At 39.6% G+C, this 20,343-nt stretch overlaps 1 protein-coding gene across 3 annotated transcripts; it reads left to right on the top strand.

Moving 5' to 3' along the window:
• Positions 1 to 889: 889 nt before the first annotated feature.
• ldb3b (LIM domain binding 3b) lies at positions 890 to 18,198 on the top strand. Of its 3 annotated transcripts, none has more exons than XM_038736260.1 (10): positions 890 to 1,045; positions 1,323 to 1,657; positions 5,397 to 5,548; positions 5,863 to 5,938; positions 10,132 to 10,154; positions 12,469 to 12,666; positions 14,049 to 14,072; positions 16,542 to 16,711; positions 16,839 to 16,875; positions 17,548 to 18,198. In XM_038736260.1, exons 2-10 carry the CDS (start codon positions 1,562 to 1,564, stop codon positions 17,642 to 17,644), a joined length of 873 nt encoding a protein of 290 aa, XP_038592188.1. In that variant the 5' UTR covers positions 890 to 1,045; positions 1,323 to 1,561; the 3' UTR covers positions 17,645 to 18,198. The 3 variants fall into 3 exon arrangements, with proteins under 3 accessions (XP_038592188.1, XP_038592190.1, XP_038592189.1); XM_038736261.1 differs by lacking the exon at positions 890 to 1,045 and adding an exon at positions 1,076 to 1,093; XM_038736262.1 differs by lacking the exon at positions 14,049 to 14,072.
• The last annotated feature ends 2,145 nt before the right edge of the window (positions 18,199 to 20,343 follow it).

The following is a 20,343-nucleotide window of genomic DNA, read 5'->3' as shown; positions in this document are numbered from 1 at the left end:
TATATAATCAAGCTAATTACAAATACAAAAATATACTAATAACAGTCTATGAAAAATACACACACATAAACTAGAATATATATACATACAAGATCTTGAAAAGAGAAGCTAGACTGTTTGATTTTTTCCCACAGTGAAACTAAACGCATTGACGCAAGCATTGATTAAAGAGCTTGACACAAATTTTTAAACAGCCATAACCTTGCAGTAAAGGTGTGCGTTGTCTTATCTTAAAACAAGTGTTTTTTCCTCACCAGGTTCTGTGGAAAACTATCTACAACCCTCTAGTACTTTGGTCCATATAAAATCCAGGGCGCTGACGGATCACTACAGCTAATAGCTAATTCTGTACTCTGGGGTAATGATTAGGGAGGTATCGTTGAGATTACTTTTGTGATTGGTGTAGTTTAAGAACACAACTTCTCCAAGTTGTGGATTACTGGCTCATTTTTACTTGGGGATCAAACACCTTTTCTTCTGATCTCTTGTGTTTAGTATCACACCAGAGCACAAACTGATCCATTTTCGAGGTGTGTGTGAGTGACTAATATTCACAAAAAATATCAGGACGTGATTAAAAAATATGCAGCTAGTCTTTCACCACCTTTTTATACAATGTCAGAATCTGATGTTTCTCTTCCTTTAACTTCACAGCGCGCACACACACACACACACACACACACACACACAAATACAAGACTGGCAGCTTGGTCAGCTTGGTGGGAGTGTTTCTAGGGAGTTGGTGCTGGTGTAATTTGTTGTTTCCTTTCTCGAGCAGAACAAAAGGACTGATATCTGTGCACAGAGACTGATAACGGATAATTAGGTGCTAGCAGCATGAAGTGATAGCACTAAGAGAGGGAGAAAGAGGGAGGGAGAGAGAGAGAGAATGTGTTGCAGTAAGAGGGGTCTATATTGGCGATGTGAATCGGCAGTGAAGCATTCTGGGGCTTCGTGTTACAGGCCTTATAAGGGCCAGGGCCCCTGTGTCTCTGCTCACCGCTATTCATAGGCTGTCTGTCCCTTGCCCTCAGCAACTCTGCAGGTAAGAAACTTGTCTACAGTTGACTTTTGAGAGTTTCTCAAATTTGAGGTTTGTTGAGGGAGTTTTAAGAGGCCTTTTTGTGACTCTAGTCAGGAGAAATAGTCTATGGTTTTTCTGCAGTGGCTCAGCTTGGCTCTACACTCTCTTTGTGTGTGTGTGTGTGTGTGTGTGTGTGTGTGTGTGTGTGTGTGTGTGTGTGTGTATTTACACATATGTATCTGTGTGTATTTGTGTGCACAAATGCATGCCTATCTGTGTCCCTCCGTTTGTGTCACAGAGGTTCCACAGCACCTCACCCACCCACCAGCACCACCACAACCCCAGGGTGTTTGTCCTGAGAGCTGGGACCAGACAAGGAGAGACGGTAGTGAAGCCAGGGCTGACCGAGGAGAAGCGACCACGAGACGTCGGCTGGGATAAAAGGATAGCACGGGAGGACAAGGGCACCGAGCAGGAGGAGAAACCGCACAGCCAGCAGGAGTTGTTAGCAGGAGGAGTGTTGACGTTTAACCGAAGATGAGTACGTACACAGTGACTCTGAATGGCCCTGCTCCATGGGGCTTCAGACTACAGGGAGGAAAGGACTTCAATATGCCACTCACCATCTCCAGGGTAAGGACAGTCACCCTTACAGGCTGAGATTTGTTGTCACAGAGAAACTTACAAATAAAGAATAAGTTACAGCTACGGGACATTCACAACATGCCACACCAACAACAGCAGACTTTGCTGTGACAAAACAATGCACTGGCTGTATTAGATTTTAATGAAATGTAACAAAATCTTCAGCACAGACTATAGTACACTAACTGACTGACTGAATGACTTTGACTGATGGCAAAGGAAATGAAAACCAACATACATGATGCACAATAATGTAAACACAGAACTGAGCATGTCCAGCTTAAAATTTTTTTGGTGATTTGCAGGTGAAAATATGGGTAGGGGTCTCAGTAAAACCCAAAATAGGTTGAAAAGTGAGGGCTTTTTAGACATTTAACATTAACAACATTTAAATGTTTAAAAGTTTTTAAAAAAAATTTAAAAGTGGAGTAGGTTTATTATAGGACCTCCTACACTGTAACATTCAGTCTTTCAAACAGTTAAATATAAATTAGATGTCTGAAAACATTAATTTTCCTAACCAAATTGATCATTCACACCTGAAAATCCCTTTTTTCATTGGTTTTATGATAACATGTTGCATGTTCACTTCATCAAGCTTGTGTTTTCGCATGTGCATACTGTATATGCATGTGATACGTGTGCACATAGGTGTGAGCAGTGGCTGAGCAGCGGTTATGTAATGTTGCTGTACGGGATGATGACAGGGAGGATCAGATGTAATCTCCAGAGAGACTTCTAAAACAGTGCAGCAGAGGAGAGACTGGAATAGTTTTACTGGAGTCGAGTTGCAGCTGCATTAGTCAAATTTTACTGCTGTTGGATTTCTTGAACATTGCTCTTGAACAAAATTGGTACAATATATATTTTACATGCAAAGTCAATGCGTATTTCACCCTCAAATTTTAGCTTGACAGGTTGGCTCGATTAATCATCTAAAGAGGAAATTACTTTTTATCACAGTACAGTGAATTGATTATTTTGATTATTTTTAGATTAATTTAATTATTTTAACTGTCAAATCTCATGCAAATGATGTGTCATTCCAAAAATGGCATTACATCAACAACATGGCAATGTAACAAGTTAACAGACTTGTTGCAACTGTTGCAAATGACAACAGACAAACACAACAACATGATTTACTAAATAAAATAAAATTATACTAAGAACATAAACACTCTGTTTTCCTATATATACATTAAAGCATTCTCAACCATCAGGATAGATGAAAATTATTTCCCAAAACTAGAAGAATTTGAGAAAAGGTCAAATTATTACAGCAGATGAATGTGTTTTAACTTCTGCAGCACATAGACAGGGTGTCAACCTCTCTCTCTCTGGCAGGACTGCGGGTGTATTTACAGCGTTTCCTTTAAATAGCACTAGAGGAGAGGTGGATGGATGGTTGGAGAGGGCTGGGAATGGGACGGGGAAGAAGCAGAGAGAGAGAGAGAGAGAGAGAGAGAGAGAGGGGAAGGTAACGGCAGCTTATGTTACCTTTAGTAAGCTTTATTCCTCGCTTATAGTCAGTTTCAGTTTCACCTTTTAGGAGCTGCTCCAGAGAGGACAGCGTCATTTTGAGGTAACAGATGGATTGGAGGATTTGATAGATTTAGGAGATGACACATACCTGAGTAGAACAGTATAGACATTAACTCTGCTCCCTCCCACCTCCCGCTCCTCATTCTTCAGTCCTGATTGATGCGCAGCTGGTGATCAGCCTATGCTTTATTGATTCACAACTCTGGACACCTGTTAGTTTATTGTCTTCTGATCCCAGTCTTAGGCAACCAGGGGGAGCTTTGATCCACATCTAGTATGAAATTGTGTCATTGGATTTGTGCTCATCCTATGGTCACGTTGGGCTCTGACATGTTAACATGAAACACTGCAGTTTTACGTGACAAGTCACGGTACCATTACAGTTTGACGTAACACCGTGGTTTGGATTTCGGTCTTAGAACTAAGATAGGAAAGATTTTTTACATCTCATTAGCCAAACTGAAAGCCATTAAAATGTCACACAACAAACAGTTTTGCAGCTGTCCAGTGATTTTATATGACTCTCAGTGAGGTTGTTAGTGGGGATTGTCATAGTAAAAATTACTTAAGTCTATTTACATGCTGTCTTGAACCTAAATGAATGAAAACAATTATTTAAAGGAATCAGTGTTCATATCCATATCCTGTTTGGTGCATATGGAAACAAGCATGTGCCATGTGTCTCCATGTGTCTCCATGTGAATAATTACACTGAGGCAGCTGTGCAGAAATAATTTGTTTCCACCTGATATCACCTTGCTTTTCCGCCTCCTCCCACTTACTGTCACTCTGCTTTTTACACACACACACACACACACACACACACACACACACACACACACACACATTTCTACACACTGGCATAATAACTGTAATACAATAGGATAAAAAGATGTGCAAAAAGGAGACAAATAAGGTTGACGGGAGGAAGAAGGATGTGAGTGACGATCTAAGACGAAGCAGAACAGAGAATTATGTTGTGTAACATGGTGACATAATATAGGTGGTATAAGTGTGGACTGTAGAGAGGAGGACTATACTTAATGTAAATATGAAAAGATAGAATCAAGGAAGTCTTGTATGAATGTCAGTAACAGGTGTGTGAGTGTGTGTGTGTGTGTGTGTGTGTGTGTTTGGGGAATGGAGGGGGGCTCAGTAGGGTCAATCACAGTGAAGCCAGGCACGCTTTAACAGCATAGCTTATTTTTAACTCTTTAACGAGTTGACTGTAAGCCTAGACCCAATGCTGTATGCTCCAAGCCTCTGGGCTCACTTAAACCTCCTCTCTGAGTAGTTTAAGCGCTAAAATCTGGCTTTGTGGCAGAGCTACAGCAGGATTCAGCTGAAGGTCAGTATGTGGCTGACAAAAAAAGAGTAAAGAAAGAAAGAAAAAAGTGTCTTTTGAAATTAAAAAACTGCAAGGTAAAAGTTCACATTATCTACTGAATAAAGGAATTTCAAAAATAGTTCCTTGGATTTAACCATTCAGCCACTATATATGAATTTAATTTGAGCCACAGTCCCTTTACTGTATATCCATGTCCTGTTTAAGCCTCTACTACTACACAGTCCATTCCAGTAGCAAACATAAATATACAAAACATTATTATTGTTACCATCAGAAATAAGCACAGTTTATTATTTTCTTACTAGAAATCCTGCCGCTTTTTACTAATTTAATTTTGTGCTAATTTAGTGGCCTTATTTGTAGCTGTGGGACTGATTAGTTAAAATGTGGTACCACTCTATTGATCAACTTAACGCCAAAATTTTATCCAGCCCTTCATCTGCAGACCTGGTGGATTAGTTTATTTAGCTTCATCAGCTGTTCTCTCCTCTACCTTTAGGGCTTATTTACTGAGCTGTACACACAGCATAAATAATTATGTGGAGTGAGGCGCTACATCACAGAGGAACACATATCACATGGCAGCTGAGCTGTAATGCTGTTTTGACCTGGGGTTTCCAGTAAAAATCAGCAGTCAAATGAATTACTTTAATTTGCATTTTAATTTTAGTTTCTTATTTCATACCCACCATGAGGATTAATCCAGCAATCCTAAATACCCCTCCAATCTGTAATGTGTGTATATGTTTGTGTAACTGCATATGTTTTTCAATTGCTTGTGTGTTTCCTGAGGAATCTGTATCAGTTTGACCTGCTCTGTTGACCCCTGCATAGATAACTCCGGGCAGCAAGGCAGTGGGCGGCAGCTTGGCCCAGGGCGACATCATCTCAGCCATTGACGGGGTCAGCACCGAGGGGATGACACACCTGGAGGCCCAAAACAAGATCAAGTCTGCCTCCACCAAACTGTCACTCACCATGCTGAAGTAAACAACCAGCACACAAACACTAAAACATACGTCCCCACAAACTTAGGTAGATGATGCAGAAGCTAATATTAAGGTACTGGAAATTACTTGCAGAAATAACAGGAAGAAGGGAAATCGGTGTGGACATTTTGAGAGTTTAGGAGGAAGTCAAAGCTTCAGCTGGGGAAAAAACAGTAATTTAAATGTATAACCCAATTGGCTCTCATAATATATTAATGGTTATTTTTATCTTTCTTAAATTGTTAATAAAATGTAACACATGCGATGTAACAGTATATTTAAAAGGGATGTTTCATTGCTTTAATCTTCAGATCAAGACGTCCCGCACCAGTTCCCACAGCAACTCCAAGAATGGACTCACCCATGCCAGTCATCCCCCACCAGAAGGTATGAACACACTCACAACAATAATGAAAATATAGACAAATCAAGACAAAAATACACCGGCTATTCATGTACAAACACAATATGTATATCTGCATACTTGAACATGTTTGTATGTCTGTAATACCTGTTCTGTATTCTCCTCCTGTTTGTGAGAATGTCATCTTCACTATTCTGCCAGCAGGCAGTGTCTTGCTGCCCTCTAGTGTCAAATATTCACAGTGCAACTGCAGCCTTATGCACAGGTCAGAGGTCAGCAAACTAAAAACAGCAACCAAATGAAAGGAAAATGAAGACAAAACAAGCTGATACCTTATCTCTCATTTAACTTTAAACCTTTTTCTATCTAGCTATCTTGACCTCCTCTCGTCTTTCTAAGGAGTTAGAAAAACCGAAAGAGGAAGTTGGGCCTAAACATTTTGGTGAAGATGTTCAATTGGAGCAGCCACTGTTCTATGAAATGTTCCAGGATCAAAACCCAAAAGCCAAAAGGAATCTCTTTCAAGTCCCTAAAAAAGATCCAGAGCTCCTCTCGACCCCAGGCAAAGCTCCTGCCTCCTCCACACCATCTGCCGCATCTTCACCAGGAAAGCTGGGGCAGTACAATTCTCCAATAGGCCTTTACTCTCCTGAAACTCTCAGAGAAATTATGCTGATGCAGGGCAAGTTTGGAGAGGGGTCAGCTTCTCGGAGAGTTCCATCTTTGGGGTAGGTTACCACAACAATACATAACTTTCAATCACTGAGAGAAGAAGATTTGTCTCCTTCAGGGATAACCCAAAGACACAACCAAGCTGACTAAACAAAACTGCTTTTCACTCTGGTTAATGAAGCACATCACACCTTCCCCATGTAACCTCACATTAACAGGGCCATGGTGAGGAAATATACTCAGAACTTTCCCAATATTCGTTCCCCTGACAAGTGGTACTAGCGTACACGCTAACATACCTGGCCGGACTCCGGGTAACAGAATAGCGGGAGATCAGACTACAGTTCATCTGAGGATCTTTATAACAGGCAGATCTGAGAGGCTTTACTAAAGGTCGAGTGGCCTCAACGCCACATTCAAATGTCTAAGATGCCATCCAAAAGATAATTCAAAATAAAACAAGATTCAAGTGGACCGTGGTTAGAGGAGGATATGAATGAGCTGTTGGTTTCTTCAGACCTTGTGAATGGTACAGACTCATTTACTGTGAAATAAAAATGAAACCAGGGAGATGATGTTGCAGAAAGGAAATCTTTTTGCTGTTTCGGCTCCCTGATATCACTCTTTGAAGCTTTTTATCTTCAGGCTGTTGCTAATGCAAAGCCCAGAAGAGAGTTTTAAATCCTGCTTGTAAAGCTTTTTTTGTAGTTTTTAAATTGTTGGTGAGGTTACAGGAAGGTGAAGATTTGTTTCTACGGAAGAGTCGCCATGAGGCAAAAGCAAACTGGTAGATACTTAAAAGCCCTCAGTCAGATTTTTTTCTCTAGGTTTCTTTGTTGTTGTTGTTTTTACTTAAATATTGTAAGGATATTCTGCAAACAACAGTTTCTTTTTTTCCTGCAAATAGTAAAAATGCTCATTACTAGTTCCAAAAGCCCAAACTGACACCTTCAGATATTTGTATAGCACCTTTCTAGTCTTTTCAACCACTCAAAGCGCTTTTACACTACATTCACCATTCACACACTGAGCCTAAGTGCTCAAACAGAAACTAACATTCACACAATGGCAGAACAATTCAAGGTTCAGTACCTTGCCCAAGGACACGTCAACATGCAGCCTGGGGGAGCCAGGGATTGAACCACCAATCTTGCAATTAACAGCCAACCAGCTTTACCTCCTGAGCCACAGCCGACCAACTGTACAAAGTCCATTGAGATTAAATTTACTATCATAGAATACTAAGAATTGCACAAAATATTTCCAGTTAAAAAGCTGGTACCAGTGAATATTTGCTTAAAAGATTACTTAACGCTTATCACTTCAGCTGCATAAGGTTGTCTTATTAAAAGTATTCAGATACCAAACTTTCTTTTGGTATTTTTGGACATTTGGCTATTTATAGGCTATCACACATTTAAAAAATAATACTTTTGTTGTAACATATGGGGGTGCTAGAAAAGTGCCGATTTGCAAAGAACTGCATAATCTAATGCCAATAACACACTGAAGCATCATACAGACCTTCCCTACCCTGTCTGTGACACCAGGCCCATGTTCCTACCAAATACCTAAATCTTACATTTTTAAAAAAGGTTTAGTAATTATCTAAAACAACTGGGGCACTGTAATTTTTGGTGAGCATTACTCAAAGAGAGGAAAGTAGCTTATTCGTTGGGGACTATTTTCTGTCGCGGATTAATACAGTTTGGGTGCTGTGGTGAGTATTTACAGCAGCAGGGAAGCAGGTGTATGTGGGATGGACTCAAAATAAATTACTGTGCCGAAGGAACGATTCACTCTGGAGGAGTAAATGCTACCAGGCTTTGGTTACACGGTACTTGTTAGTTGGATCAATTCATTGTCATTACTCCACACTACACACTATCACTACATGACAAAATTTCAATATCTGATGTTTTGCATTTTCACTTTCCATCAACAGGCTTTATTGAAGTTTTATTTTTGATGTACAAATTGGGGCTCATGAAAAGGCTTGTGTCATCTTTTCTGGTAGGGCTAAATCAGTAATGCCTTCATCCTGACTAAATTGCATGTTATAATGACAGGAGTTTGGTGGGAGTTAAGTTGTGGCCACCTTTGAGTGAACTCTTCCCAATTGTATGGCATGAATTTGGGTGAAGCCTCAGTCATGGAGTACTGATGTAGATGTTAATTTAGTACGCAATCTGCTTGGCCTGACATATCATATCCAGGTGTCAGTCTTCCCTAATGTGTTTCCCCTCTGGAGCTAAGCTGCTTTACAGGAAAGGCCAACGGTAAGTCAGGTGTCAGGAAACGTGCTCCAGGCACATCGCAGGACGATGACGGCAATATCATGCCAGCGGCCCCACCTCACCGAGTACTTGGAGACTGTGATTCCACTGGCTCACACACACACACACACACACAGGAGAGAGCAGCTGTTGTACATGGTCATGGAATGTTCCGCTCTGGTTACACACCATCATCCTGAATCCCCTGGATGCCTCCTTGCCAAACCTGAGATAGCCCCCCTCTCTCTCTGTAGGGAGATGTCTCACGTGTGAGTTGCTGCAGAGCACGTTCCACTTCACCTACTGTACCCTGAACACATCCATGTACTGTATAGACAAATCCGCAAGCTGATTTATGTGTTGTGCTCGAGTGCCACCACCTTTACTGCAGTGGCTGAGTGGAACTAAACACATTTACACCAACAGTGAAAGCAGAGTTTGGGTTAATCACGATTTGCATTCGTCCATGACGTCATGACACATGACACATGACAGTAGTTTGTGTACATGTGGAAGTTATTAAGTCTTGAAGCCCTAGTTTGATACAGCTTTTGGAAATGAAATATTAATGTCTTTCTGACCTCCACAGTCTGAATGGGAAAGTGGTGTGTACTCGAGTAGCTAATTAAACCAGGCAGGAATTACTTGCTACCTTTAGATCACCAAAGTCCATGACTTCTTGCATAGTAATCAGAGGAAATGCATAATTTAGTAAAACAGCCCAGAAAATATGTCTCATTGTCTGTTTAAACTGGACTAAATTTAGTTGAAAAGTTTAAGATTTGCAGATTGTAACCCTTATTTTTGGTGGCGTTTGATTACCATATAACTACGGTTCTATAGGATCTACTGGACAGATTAAAAAGTGAAATCCTTGACGTACATTATAGTGTTAATGGCAGCTTGTCTACTACTCTAAATGTAACAGCTACAGTTCTAGTGGATCAGGTGGTGTGTGTTGTGTTTGTGTGGTTGTGTATATTTGTGGCACCGTTCTGTGCTAAATGTGTCTCTGCAACCCCACCTTGTGTCATGTGATTGAGACACTTCTGCTCTTGTCAGTCACTCCTGATGATGCAGGGGAAGCTGGGAAATATCCCAGTGATGACAAACAGATGCTATTCTGACCTGTACATGAGATTACAGCGCTGGGGTTGGATAGTTTCCTACAAACACACACAGTGCCATTGTTATCGCCAAAATGCCTCTAGTGATTAATCACATACTTTCCTTCTCTTCTCTTTCTGTCCCTCTCTGGTGTGTTTCAGGTTATCGCAAACACAGCTGCAAAGTCAGTACCGTCACATTTCTCTGTATTTAATGTGCATGAAGTCCACGTCAGTAGATAGAGTATTCGTTTTTAGAGCTCTGACAGTGTTGCCTTTGGTGTGAGGTGAAGTTATGCCCCACATGGATTCATGTGTGTGAAGTTGAACTAAAGCTTCAACGTATATTGAGTGTGCTGTTTCTGTAGGTAACTGCAACAAGACCTTACAGGCTGAAAATTCAAGACATGGTATTAACAGCATCTGGTCCACAGAAGTGGAAAGTAAGAAAGTACATCTCTTCAAGTACTGTACTTCAGTACAGTTTTATGAGACTCTCTACTTTTTCCTTCATTTAATTTACATTTATTTGGTAATACTGGTTATTTTATAGATAAAGTTTACAGTATATGCAGTATTTTTCATTCTTGAGTCTATTTTAATGTTAATACTTCTTTACTTTTTAAGTAAAAATTGGTACGCTGAACTCATTCTGTACTACCACATCTACCTATGTTTCCACCTCTGCTGGTCCTCCTCAGTGTGTGTCATTTGAAATTTGCAGGTTAAAATCTATCACTATGGCCTGGTGGTTGTTTTAAACATTAGCATGTTTGTTGGTCTTTGGACTGGTATGTCAGCTTTAATCTCTTAAGTAAAAGCTTGTATTTTGTCATTAAGCTTGACATTCAGCTCTAAGTCATGATGAACAAAGCCTCAGATTTTCAGTCGACATGCTGTGTCCCAATACCATATGTAATACTAATCTAATAAAGTATACACTGTGTACTATGCATATTATACTGGTTTAGCAGTTGGTGTACAAGACACTGATGTACATTATTTCACCATTCCAAGAAAAGATACAAGATGTCAGTCAAACTTTGGCCAGTTACCTTTCCAATCAAATCAACAATGGCTTGTTGGAGAGTGGTATAGGAGAGCATTGCTGTCTTGTCTTACTACCACTGGAGGGCGCCTAAAAATATATGCATAGTGACTTTAAAGTGAAACAGATGTTATAGTGTCTTTATCATCCGTAAAGTGACGTATTTACAAGTGAAATTAAAACTAAAACTAAAAATGTGGGCAAATTAGATCTCGTCCACATTCTTTGGAAGTTTTTTGGCAACTGATATCCAAACCATAGACTGTATAAAAGATAGGGACGTGGTCATCTTGACTTCACCCGTTGATTTCTGGACTGTCGTTTTGAAGCCTCGAGTTTGGCTGCTATGGTGCCGCCATGTTGATTTTTTGCCACCAGGAAGTGTCCAGACGTGACTATATTTGGACGAGACGGTGGCGCTAATGGCCGGGTGTGGAGCTAGCTAGCTTGCTTAGCTAGGTGCATTTTTAATTCACGTTAACTGTCATTTTAACAGGGCTGACAATTCTGTCTAGCAAACAACAATCTTAAAACTAAATGTACTCACCAGAGAAAGTGAACAGTCAACTCCTAAGCTTTTTCAACAACACTGGTTAAATTAAGAGTATGAGTCACTTTAACCTGACGGAGTGACTCATAAAAATAAATCAGCTTAGAATAGGGTCATTTTAACATTATTTTAAATGGAACTGGACTACTTTTTGCAACCAGAAGAGTCGCCCCCTACTGGCCGTTCAATAGAATGCAGGCTTAAGGAACTTCCGCGTGGCTTCGCGTTTCAAACCAGAAGCTTTCAGCTTGATCCAAATACACACCTCATACTATATTTATAGTTTTGCTCATGTGGCAGGAGTTGGCAAGTCGCAAGTTTTTCTTGACGTAGGCTATTTTGCATATAAAAAGAGACAACTGAACCATTTACACAGGGACACAGAATTAGAACTTGGAAATTAAATGTTTTATTTCACAGTGTATTTATTAAGAAGAAAGCTAATATTTTTGTTGAAAATTAGATATAACAAATTAGATTAATTATTATTAAAAATTGTCATTATTGCTGTTTTTTTTAAATTAATTGATATTCATCTGCTTCATTCTGAATATGCTAATTTAGTTTATGTACTGACATGTGTGAAAACCCTACATCCTCTAAAAATGCTTATAATTAGTATGTAGTATGGAACTGGGACACAGTATGGTGTGTGGTGTATTTGGTCTGTGTAGTTGAGTGTACGTACATGGGGTCTCTCCAAAAACTAATACTGAGCGGTACAACAGCCCTACTTGTCTGCCAGTTGTGTTACTACATGTTTCCTCCCTTCACTTTGTGTTTTCTCTATGATTTCTTTCCTCTCGAATTGCCCTCTCCACCACCTCACCTGTTAACCTCTCAACTTCACCCCTGCACCTGAAACCTACCAACCTCCTCTTCGACCCACTGATACTGACAGTGTGGAGTACACTCCCAGCTTCAACCCCATAGCTCTGAAAGACTCAGCCCTGTCTACCCACAAGCCCATTGAGGTGAAGGGTCCGGGGGGAAAGGCAACCATTGTTCACGCCCAGTACAACACACCAATCAGCATGTACTCACAGGATGCCATCATGGATGCCATTGCAGGACAGTCGCAGGCCAAGGGACATGACAGGTGAGGTCACACAACCAGACTAACCCCCTCTCCAGTCTTTTATGCGCTCTCTCCACTCACGCACCAGACATCACATCACACTGATCAAACCAGCCCGTGTGTTGAGAAATTAAAGGTCGGTTCACTGAAATTAGAGCAAAACATACCTTCTCACTTACTGCTAATGGTATCTACTACAGACAGTTGTGGTTTTATTTGCCCAAGGTTTTGAGATATCTTAGATTTCTACCTCTACCGCCAGTATAATGGAGGATTTTTCTTTCTGCTACTCGCTGTATTAAAGAGGTCATAGTATGCTCAAATTCAGGTTCATAATTATATTTAGGAGTTGTACCAAAATAGGTTTACATGGTTTTATTTAAAAAAAAGCACAATATTTTTGTCATACATTGCTAAAAGCACCTCTTTTCACCCTGTGGGTTGTACGCATCTCACTTCTCTTTGATCTTTGTTGGGAACTATGTAAGGCCTACTAGCCAATCAGAAGCAAAGTGGAGCGGGTCCTGAAAAGCAAGGTAGTGTGATCCAAAACAAAGCCGTTTCAGCTGGTTACTGTGGCTTCTGTTTAGCAGTACAAGATCCCGAAACACCGCCACTAGGATGGCATTATGATGCATGTTACATAGTGATGCAGATAGATTACGAAAGTTAAGACTGGACTACATTCGAGCTGTTTCCAGGCAGTTCAGGAGCAGTGTTTTCTGTGGGAAAACTCCCTTTGGGGCGGACTATAGGCTTTTTCACTTTGTTAAACTATGACATACACAAAAACAATATGTTACACAATAAAGGAAAGGAGGAAAGCAAAAAGCATAATATGACATCTTTGAACATTGCAACTGCGATGGACTGGCGACCTGTCCAGGGTGTACCCCACCTTGCACCCGATGTCAGCTGGGATTGGCTCCAGCCCCCCCACGACCCTGTATGCAGGATAAGCGGTTAACGATGGATGGATGGATGGATGAACATTGCAACTCCATTGTATTGGGGTGGAGGCAGAAAAAAAAAGCAACAGATACCTCATTAGCTAACTGTCTGCATGGCTAGATACCAGTAAGTGGTAAGTGAGAAATTTTTTTGGGGGGGGGGGGTAATTTGGATTGACAAAAAAAAAGATACGTTTTGCTGAAAAGCCCAAACACAAAAAGAAGCATTTGAACACATATATTCAAACGCTAAGCCTACGTTGCTACAACGCGAATATCTACTTTAGTGGATACCCGGGCTTTTCCATGTTGTCTGTGTCCGTGGCCACAAACTCCTCTGTGCCTTTCACCCACTCTTCCTCTCCTCATTCCATCCACAAACAAACAACCAACCACACCTGTGCTGTCCTCCACCCATCCTTCCCCATCCTTCCTTCCTGGTTGTGACCTCAGTGAGGAGGCGGGCTCCCCCTTGGCGTAAGTACAGAAGCGCTCCTTTTCCATCCCCGCCTCTCCTCATACACGTGTCTCCTTTGTCTCTTGATTTCATGACAGCTTGTGCATTGCTGCGCGTGTCTCATAAACTAATATCCCACTGAAAGTATTTGGGAATCCTACAGCATTTATTTTTGTCTATTTTGTTGTGGGGTTTTTTATGTGTTTCTGAGGTGTTGTATGTCAAACCAAGGTGTTTGATGGACAAACTCACTAACCACAAGGCCATCATGGACTCGGTTAGGCGTGTGGAAGTACTTCGAAGTACTTTGGCCAAAGTGTGAGAGTGTTTTTTTGGAGCCTCGGGAACCTGATGGGATGTTGTGGCATGGGAATGTTCTGAGTATCCAATCACAAGTTTAAAACAAATATTGCCCGATCAATACTGACTCACTTTTCTAACAGTTCACTATCCAGTCATGTTGCTGTGTAAACTCATTCCAATATCTACTGTACAGTACAGTACAGGCACTTTCAACGTGGAACTTTTGGACTACACAAAGACATTGTATGTGAACAATGAACAAGCAGACTGTGTGTAAAATGCAGTAACTGATTTTAATGTAATCATTGCCCATAATGAAATAAATTCAACAAAGCTTGTAATGACAAAAAAAAGAAACATTTTTAAATTTTAAGTTGGGCACAGGCAACTTTTTCCAGAAAAAATGCCTAAAATAACAAACCCAAAATTTAAATCAGTAATATCTCCTCAAACATTTGGCCTAGATGCATAATTCTGGTCTCCTTTGAAAGTCGGAAGCTAAGGAATATAAGTCCATTGTATATTAATATATTTATTTACTACATGGAGATCCAATAAAGAGAAAACATGATATTTTCATCCTCGCCTGGTAAAAAAGCTATATTTTAATGCAATAAACCATCAAAACCATCATAATGAAGCTTATAATGCAACTGAATATCTTCTAATACATCTAGAATGCAACTGTAACTGTAAATCTGATGAAAATAAACTAAAACACAACAGTTATCATACAACATTTTCAAAATATACCAGGCGAATGTCCATATTTTGGCAATATTTACCGTTAAAATGTTGATTATTATATTGATATTATTGATATTGGTGATATCTTTAAAACACTTTTTCTGTCCATACAACCAAGTTCCAAATGATAAAACACTGAAATATTGAAAAAAACAGTGAATATTCATCAACGTTCTTGTCACCAAAAGCACACCCATGCTTTACAGGCCTGTAGATGGAACAGTGATGGGTACCGGGGGCATCTGTTTTGTATTTTACGAAGCATAAAATACACATGGACCCCACTAGCAAATACAAGATGTATTAATTTTATTACTGTTTCATAAATCTATGCCCAGCCCACATGGGATTGTAAAAGTGGTGGAATATTCAGGGTCAGACTAGTAGCATACCAAAGTAAAAGTGCTAATTATGCAGAATAATAAATATTATATTATTGGATTATAATTATTGACATATTAAAATGTGTCATCCCTAATGTTGAGGTGAAGTGAATTTGAACTCCTTTAGTGTGAGGTAGCTAAATCTTTATTACTACATCATAATTTCTTTGTTGTTTAATGTTATTAATGTTTTCTAGTGGTTATTGTTGTCGTCTCTAACCTTTTTTATTGTGCTGTCTTAGGCAAATGTCTACTTGTAAGCTGGTCTTACCTGGTTAAATATGGGTTAAATAAAAAAAATAATAATAATTATGAATCTGTAAAAAGTAAAAAGTAACAATTGCTGTCAAATACATGTAGTGTAGTGAAGACTGCAATATTTCCCTCTGACATGTATTGTAGAATTATAAAATAGCATACAATAGAAATGCAAAGGAAAGTACCTCAAAATGGTAGGCTACTTTAGTACAGTACTTGATTAAATGTATTTAGTTACATTCCACTAACAATGCTTACAAGACACCACATAAACCAGATCAGAGTTTAGTGCAATGTCAAACAATACTACAAGCATGTAAAGTAAAGACGAATGAAACAGTTCATCTTGCCATTTTTTCCAGGCCTTTGAACAAAGTTGGCTAAATTAAACACAATTAAAAAGTCAAAGTTTGGATCATTTGTATACCAGAATATTAGTGATGAACCCTGTCCTCTCTGCCCTCTACAGTACCTACAGGCCAGGGGATAGTTTCATTTTGACTTGACTGTGTGGAGGAAAATGATAAATTCAAACTTTTACACATTTTAACAATATTTTACAATTCTGCAGTGAAATTTAATCATAATAAATCATAATTTCCCTGTGAATTAGTATGAGGTAAATAGAAATTTTCGGATTCCCCCATTAGGGGTAGAACAAATTGTATAAAATATTATAGTAATATAATCTATTCAGTTGAAAATGATACAACATCATGGGCATTTAGTACATTATGATTATCTACTACATTTGGGGGCTTTACACTTAGAGCTCTAACAGTATTCTCTGATCTGCAGTGGAGCTCTGCCTGTTAAGGACCCTGTGGTAGACTGTGCATCTCCGGTTTACCAGGCAGTGATCAGACCAGGAGAGACAAACCAGGACATGTCTGAATGGGCTCGTCGTGCTGCCAACCTGCAGTCCAAGAGCTTCAGGATCCTGGCCCACATCACTGGCACTGAATACCGTCAGTACACTGACTCCTGCTTTTCCTTCTATCTTAACTTGTTTTGTCCATTTCAACCTTCTCAGTTCAGTTATCTTCTCATTAGTGAATCCTCACCAAATTCTCTCGTTTATTTCCCTCCATGCAGTGCAAGATCCAGATGAGGAAGCTCTGCAGAAGTCGAGGTAAGATGGGGAGAAGTCAGCGGACTTTAAAGGGTATTTGTACATTAGTTCAATACTTCAAAATGTACCTGGCTGCTCAACTGGCATTCCATCAACTGACACAAAATTTGCCAAAAAAGCAAAACTATTTCAGGGAATTGTTCACAATTTGGAAATTATCCTTAATTGCTTACTTGCCAAGAGTTAGATAAAAAGATTGAGACTATTTTCACAACTGGAGAGCCAAGAGACAGTTAGCTTAGCTTAGCATCGAGCCTTGAAACAGGGGGATACAGCTAGCCTGGCTCTGTCCAAATGTATACAACTAAAAACTACAAGCACAAATTAAAACATTATATCTCGTTTATTTAATTTAAAGTTAAAAACAATATGCCACGCAGCCAGTGGAGACTCCAGAAAGTAAGTGATCACTGCTAAGAAATAGCACAACATGTCATTTTTGCTCATTGTTTTTTGTAAGAGATATAGGCTACTGTTTTTATTAGGGAGCTAAAGAGGTGATGGTAGGATAGATGGATTTTGCTACCTTGGAAGAGATCCAGGCTAGCTGGTTTCCCATTACCAGTCTTCAATCAATCCTCTCATGTAACTTAATGTTGAACTTTAACATTGTGAGCAAAAGTGTCAGTATTACCTGATGTAACAGCCTTGTCCTGCCTTCCACACCATCAGAGAGAGGTTTGAGTCGGAGGTGAAAGGGCCCCGCTTTGCCAAGCTGAAGAACTGGCACCACGGACTGTCTGCACAGATCCTCAATGTCCAGGAATAAAGAGAAGCAGGAGAGAAAGCGAGAGAGAGGACATGTAAAGGAGGACATGGACAAAAGCACAGGAGTTAAAAGGAAGAGGGATAAATTATGGAGGGGAAAAGGAAAAAGAGCAGGAGGAGGCGGAAACTCCTCAGGAATGCGAGATAGTGTTGTAGGCTAGATAAGCAGAATGTGAGATACTAACTGTTAGTGTGAGAATGCAATGTGTTCATAAGCTCAATATTACCTGTCAAGTGTATCTGTCCGCTGCTAAGACCTGATCTCGCATTTGGGTTTTTTCTTTCTTTCTTTTTTTCCTGTTTATTTGGGTTTTAAATGAAAGGGAAATTGTACAAAAAAGTATTCAAGTGAAAATGCAGAGCTGATGATGTTTCTTGTAGTACATTAACCACATTCACAAAAGTATGAATTTTAACACTAAAAAAACATGCTTGCGAGAAAGACAAACACACACACACATAGAGATTTACCTACATGCACAAATGCAATATGTAAAAAAATGCACTCAAAAATGTACTGATTTCAATGTGAATAAATGTTTTATTAAAACCATATGGCTGAGTGAACTGTTGTAAACTCATAAATTAAATGAACGTGTCACTCTCTATTTTGTGAATCAAAAACTGGAGGCATGAGCAGTGCCACGATTGATAGGGACATTCTTCAATCATCCTGTCCTGTCATTTCTAGTGCCGTTGGTATGGCAGAGGGGGGTGTTTTGACTTTGCAGAGAAAAGCATCATTCAGAAAGAGCATCTAATACATTCTGACAGAAAAATCTGACTGTTTATTAGCTGGTGGCGACATGGACAATGACACAACTATGGGAGCGGTGCTGGCAAACCTGAGAGCTGTATATTACTGCTACTGTTTTCGCAAAGTTTGTTTTTGTTTAACATGACATAAAAGAAAGACCTTTGATGATGAAGCAGATGCTAAGGAAGATTTGGTGCCATTCAAAAATACCAATGGATACTCCCAAGGTCTAAACTGTCATGAGTAAGAACTAATCAATTTGAGGTAAAGTGATCAGAGCTGCAGACTTGAGGCTTGGACTTGAGGTTTTTGTGGACATCTGGGGCGAGTGGGAAAAGATTTAAACACAACATTGACATATTAGCTTATAAAATATATGCATGTTAGCAAAGTATCTACACATCCAGTAGACACAGAGCAACAGCATTCAGTTGGAGTTGTGTTTCTGGCCATGAAACAAATGACCAGTATTCACGCTCCTTTCAGCTCTGTTTTGGTCTCCATCAATTCCTGAGAATAATATCTCTTTAGCCAGGTATTTCTGTTCAACGGTTACTTTGAAGTAGGCCTAAGCTATTTGCTAATTTTATCTGTCTTTTGTTTGGTGCTGGGCAGAAAACCAAAACAGAGTGGAAACTCTCAAAAAAGCTCTGTAGAGCTGAGGGAAACTGCACAGTTTGGTTATAATTCATTATGGGTTCATCGCTACGAGCAACCTCTGTCACATTACACATAATTATTTGGCCTTCTGTTAATATAAAAATACTGATTAGGGCAGCTTTAAGTCACAAAAATGAATGAAAAACTTCCTTGATATGCCCTACAGACTTGGCCTAAGATTTCAAGCACTAAAAGAACTACTAACATAGCTTTAAAGTGTTCAGCATTGTGTAATTTTAATGGTCAGCATTCAAAAACCTAAAGGACACTTTACATGCAATTTGCTTGTGAAGACTTCACTTGGAAAATACTGCAGCTCTGCAAATGATGATTTTACAGATTATAATATGTCCATGAAATGCTTGAACAATTATTTATATATCTAAAGAGAACCATCAGTCAGCCCTAATGCTGTGTCATGATGTCTTATGTGTTAAAGCCACAAGAGGGCGGTGGGATTCTGTACAGCCAGACTGAAAAGAAAAGACCTCTTCCTCTCTGCAACAGGAAAACAGCACTGTTCCAAATATATTTACTTCTTTACCTTTATTTTATCAGGTGTGTGGACCTGATAAAATAAATATATATATGCAAAAAAATATACAGTTGCAGCAGCCTATTTTAATTTGTGTTTGCAATAATTTCTCTCTGCTTGTCTCCTTAATGATTAAAACATTTAATAAAAATTGTGGAAACTGAGCTGCTGTCATATCATATCAATCCACAGAATTGCTGTGCTGCTGAGTCGGCATGTCTGGATAAAATGGGACGATGGGAAGAAGGAGGGAGGGGGGAAGGTGGCAGTTGTGACTCCTTCAGGTGGAGATGACAAAGCATTTTCTCTCTTCTCAAAACAATAAAAATGCCTGCAGGTGCTCTCTTTTCAGCACTAAAGTCAATTTAATTGATTTCAGTGAGGCATTGCTGGTGTGACATATTGGTCAAAAAGCATAATACATAAACAGAGTGATACACACAATATATACATACAGTACATAAACAAGTGGTTCAAAAATCATTTCTTTGGGACAAGCTGTGTGATGTGATTACATGACAAAATCCCACAAGGCATATGATGTGAAAATAGAAATCCTCTTCGCTTCCAGTGCTGAACCTCTGCTGTTTATGTAACAGTGCTCACAAGCTCAGCATGTAGAAGGTGTGTCTAGAGCAACGTGCCAATCAAAATATGCAAACAGCAAGCTGGAGGCTGAGCAGAGCACGAGTGACAATCATCAGGAGAAAGATGGATGACGGGTGGAGGTGTGGTTGCAGCATGACTT

The sequence above is a fragment of the Micropterus salmoides genome, unplaced genomic scaffold, assembly GCF_014851395.1.
Source record: "Micropterus salmoides isolate LMB-PRFRI ecotype aquatic unplaced genomic scaffold, ASM1485139v1 Ms_hic_scaffold_21, whole genome shotgun sequence".
Lineage (NCBI taxonomy): Eukaryota > Metazoa > Chordata > Actinopteri > Centrarchiformes > Centrarchidae > Micropterus > Micropterus salmoides.
This window is presented reverse-complemented; position numbering and strand designations above follow the sequence as displayed.

Excerpts from the sequence above, each read along its gene's own strand:
- ldb3b (XM_038736260.1), top strand. The coding sequence starts at position 1,562 with ATGAGTACGTACACAGTGACTCTGAATGGCCCTGCTCCATGGGGCTTC. Across the intron at positions 14,073-16,541 it reads GAGGCGGGCTCCCCCTTGGC|TGGAGCTCTGCCTGTTAAGG; the intron begins GTAAGTACAGAA and ends TCTGATCTGCAG. Across the intron at positions 16,712-16,838 it reads CATCACTGGCACTGAATACC|TGCAAGATCCAGATGAGGAA; the intron begins GTCAGTACACTG and ends CCCTCCATGCAG.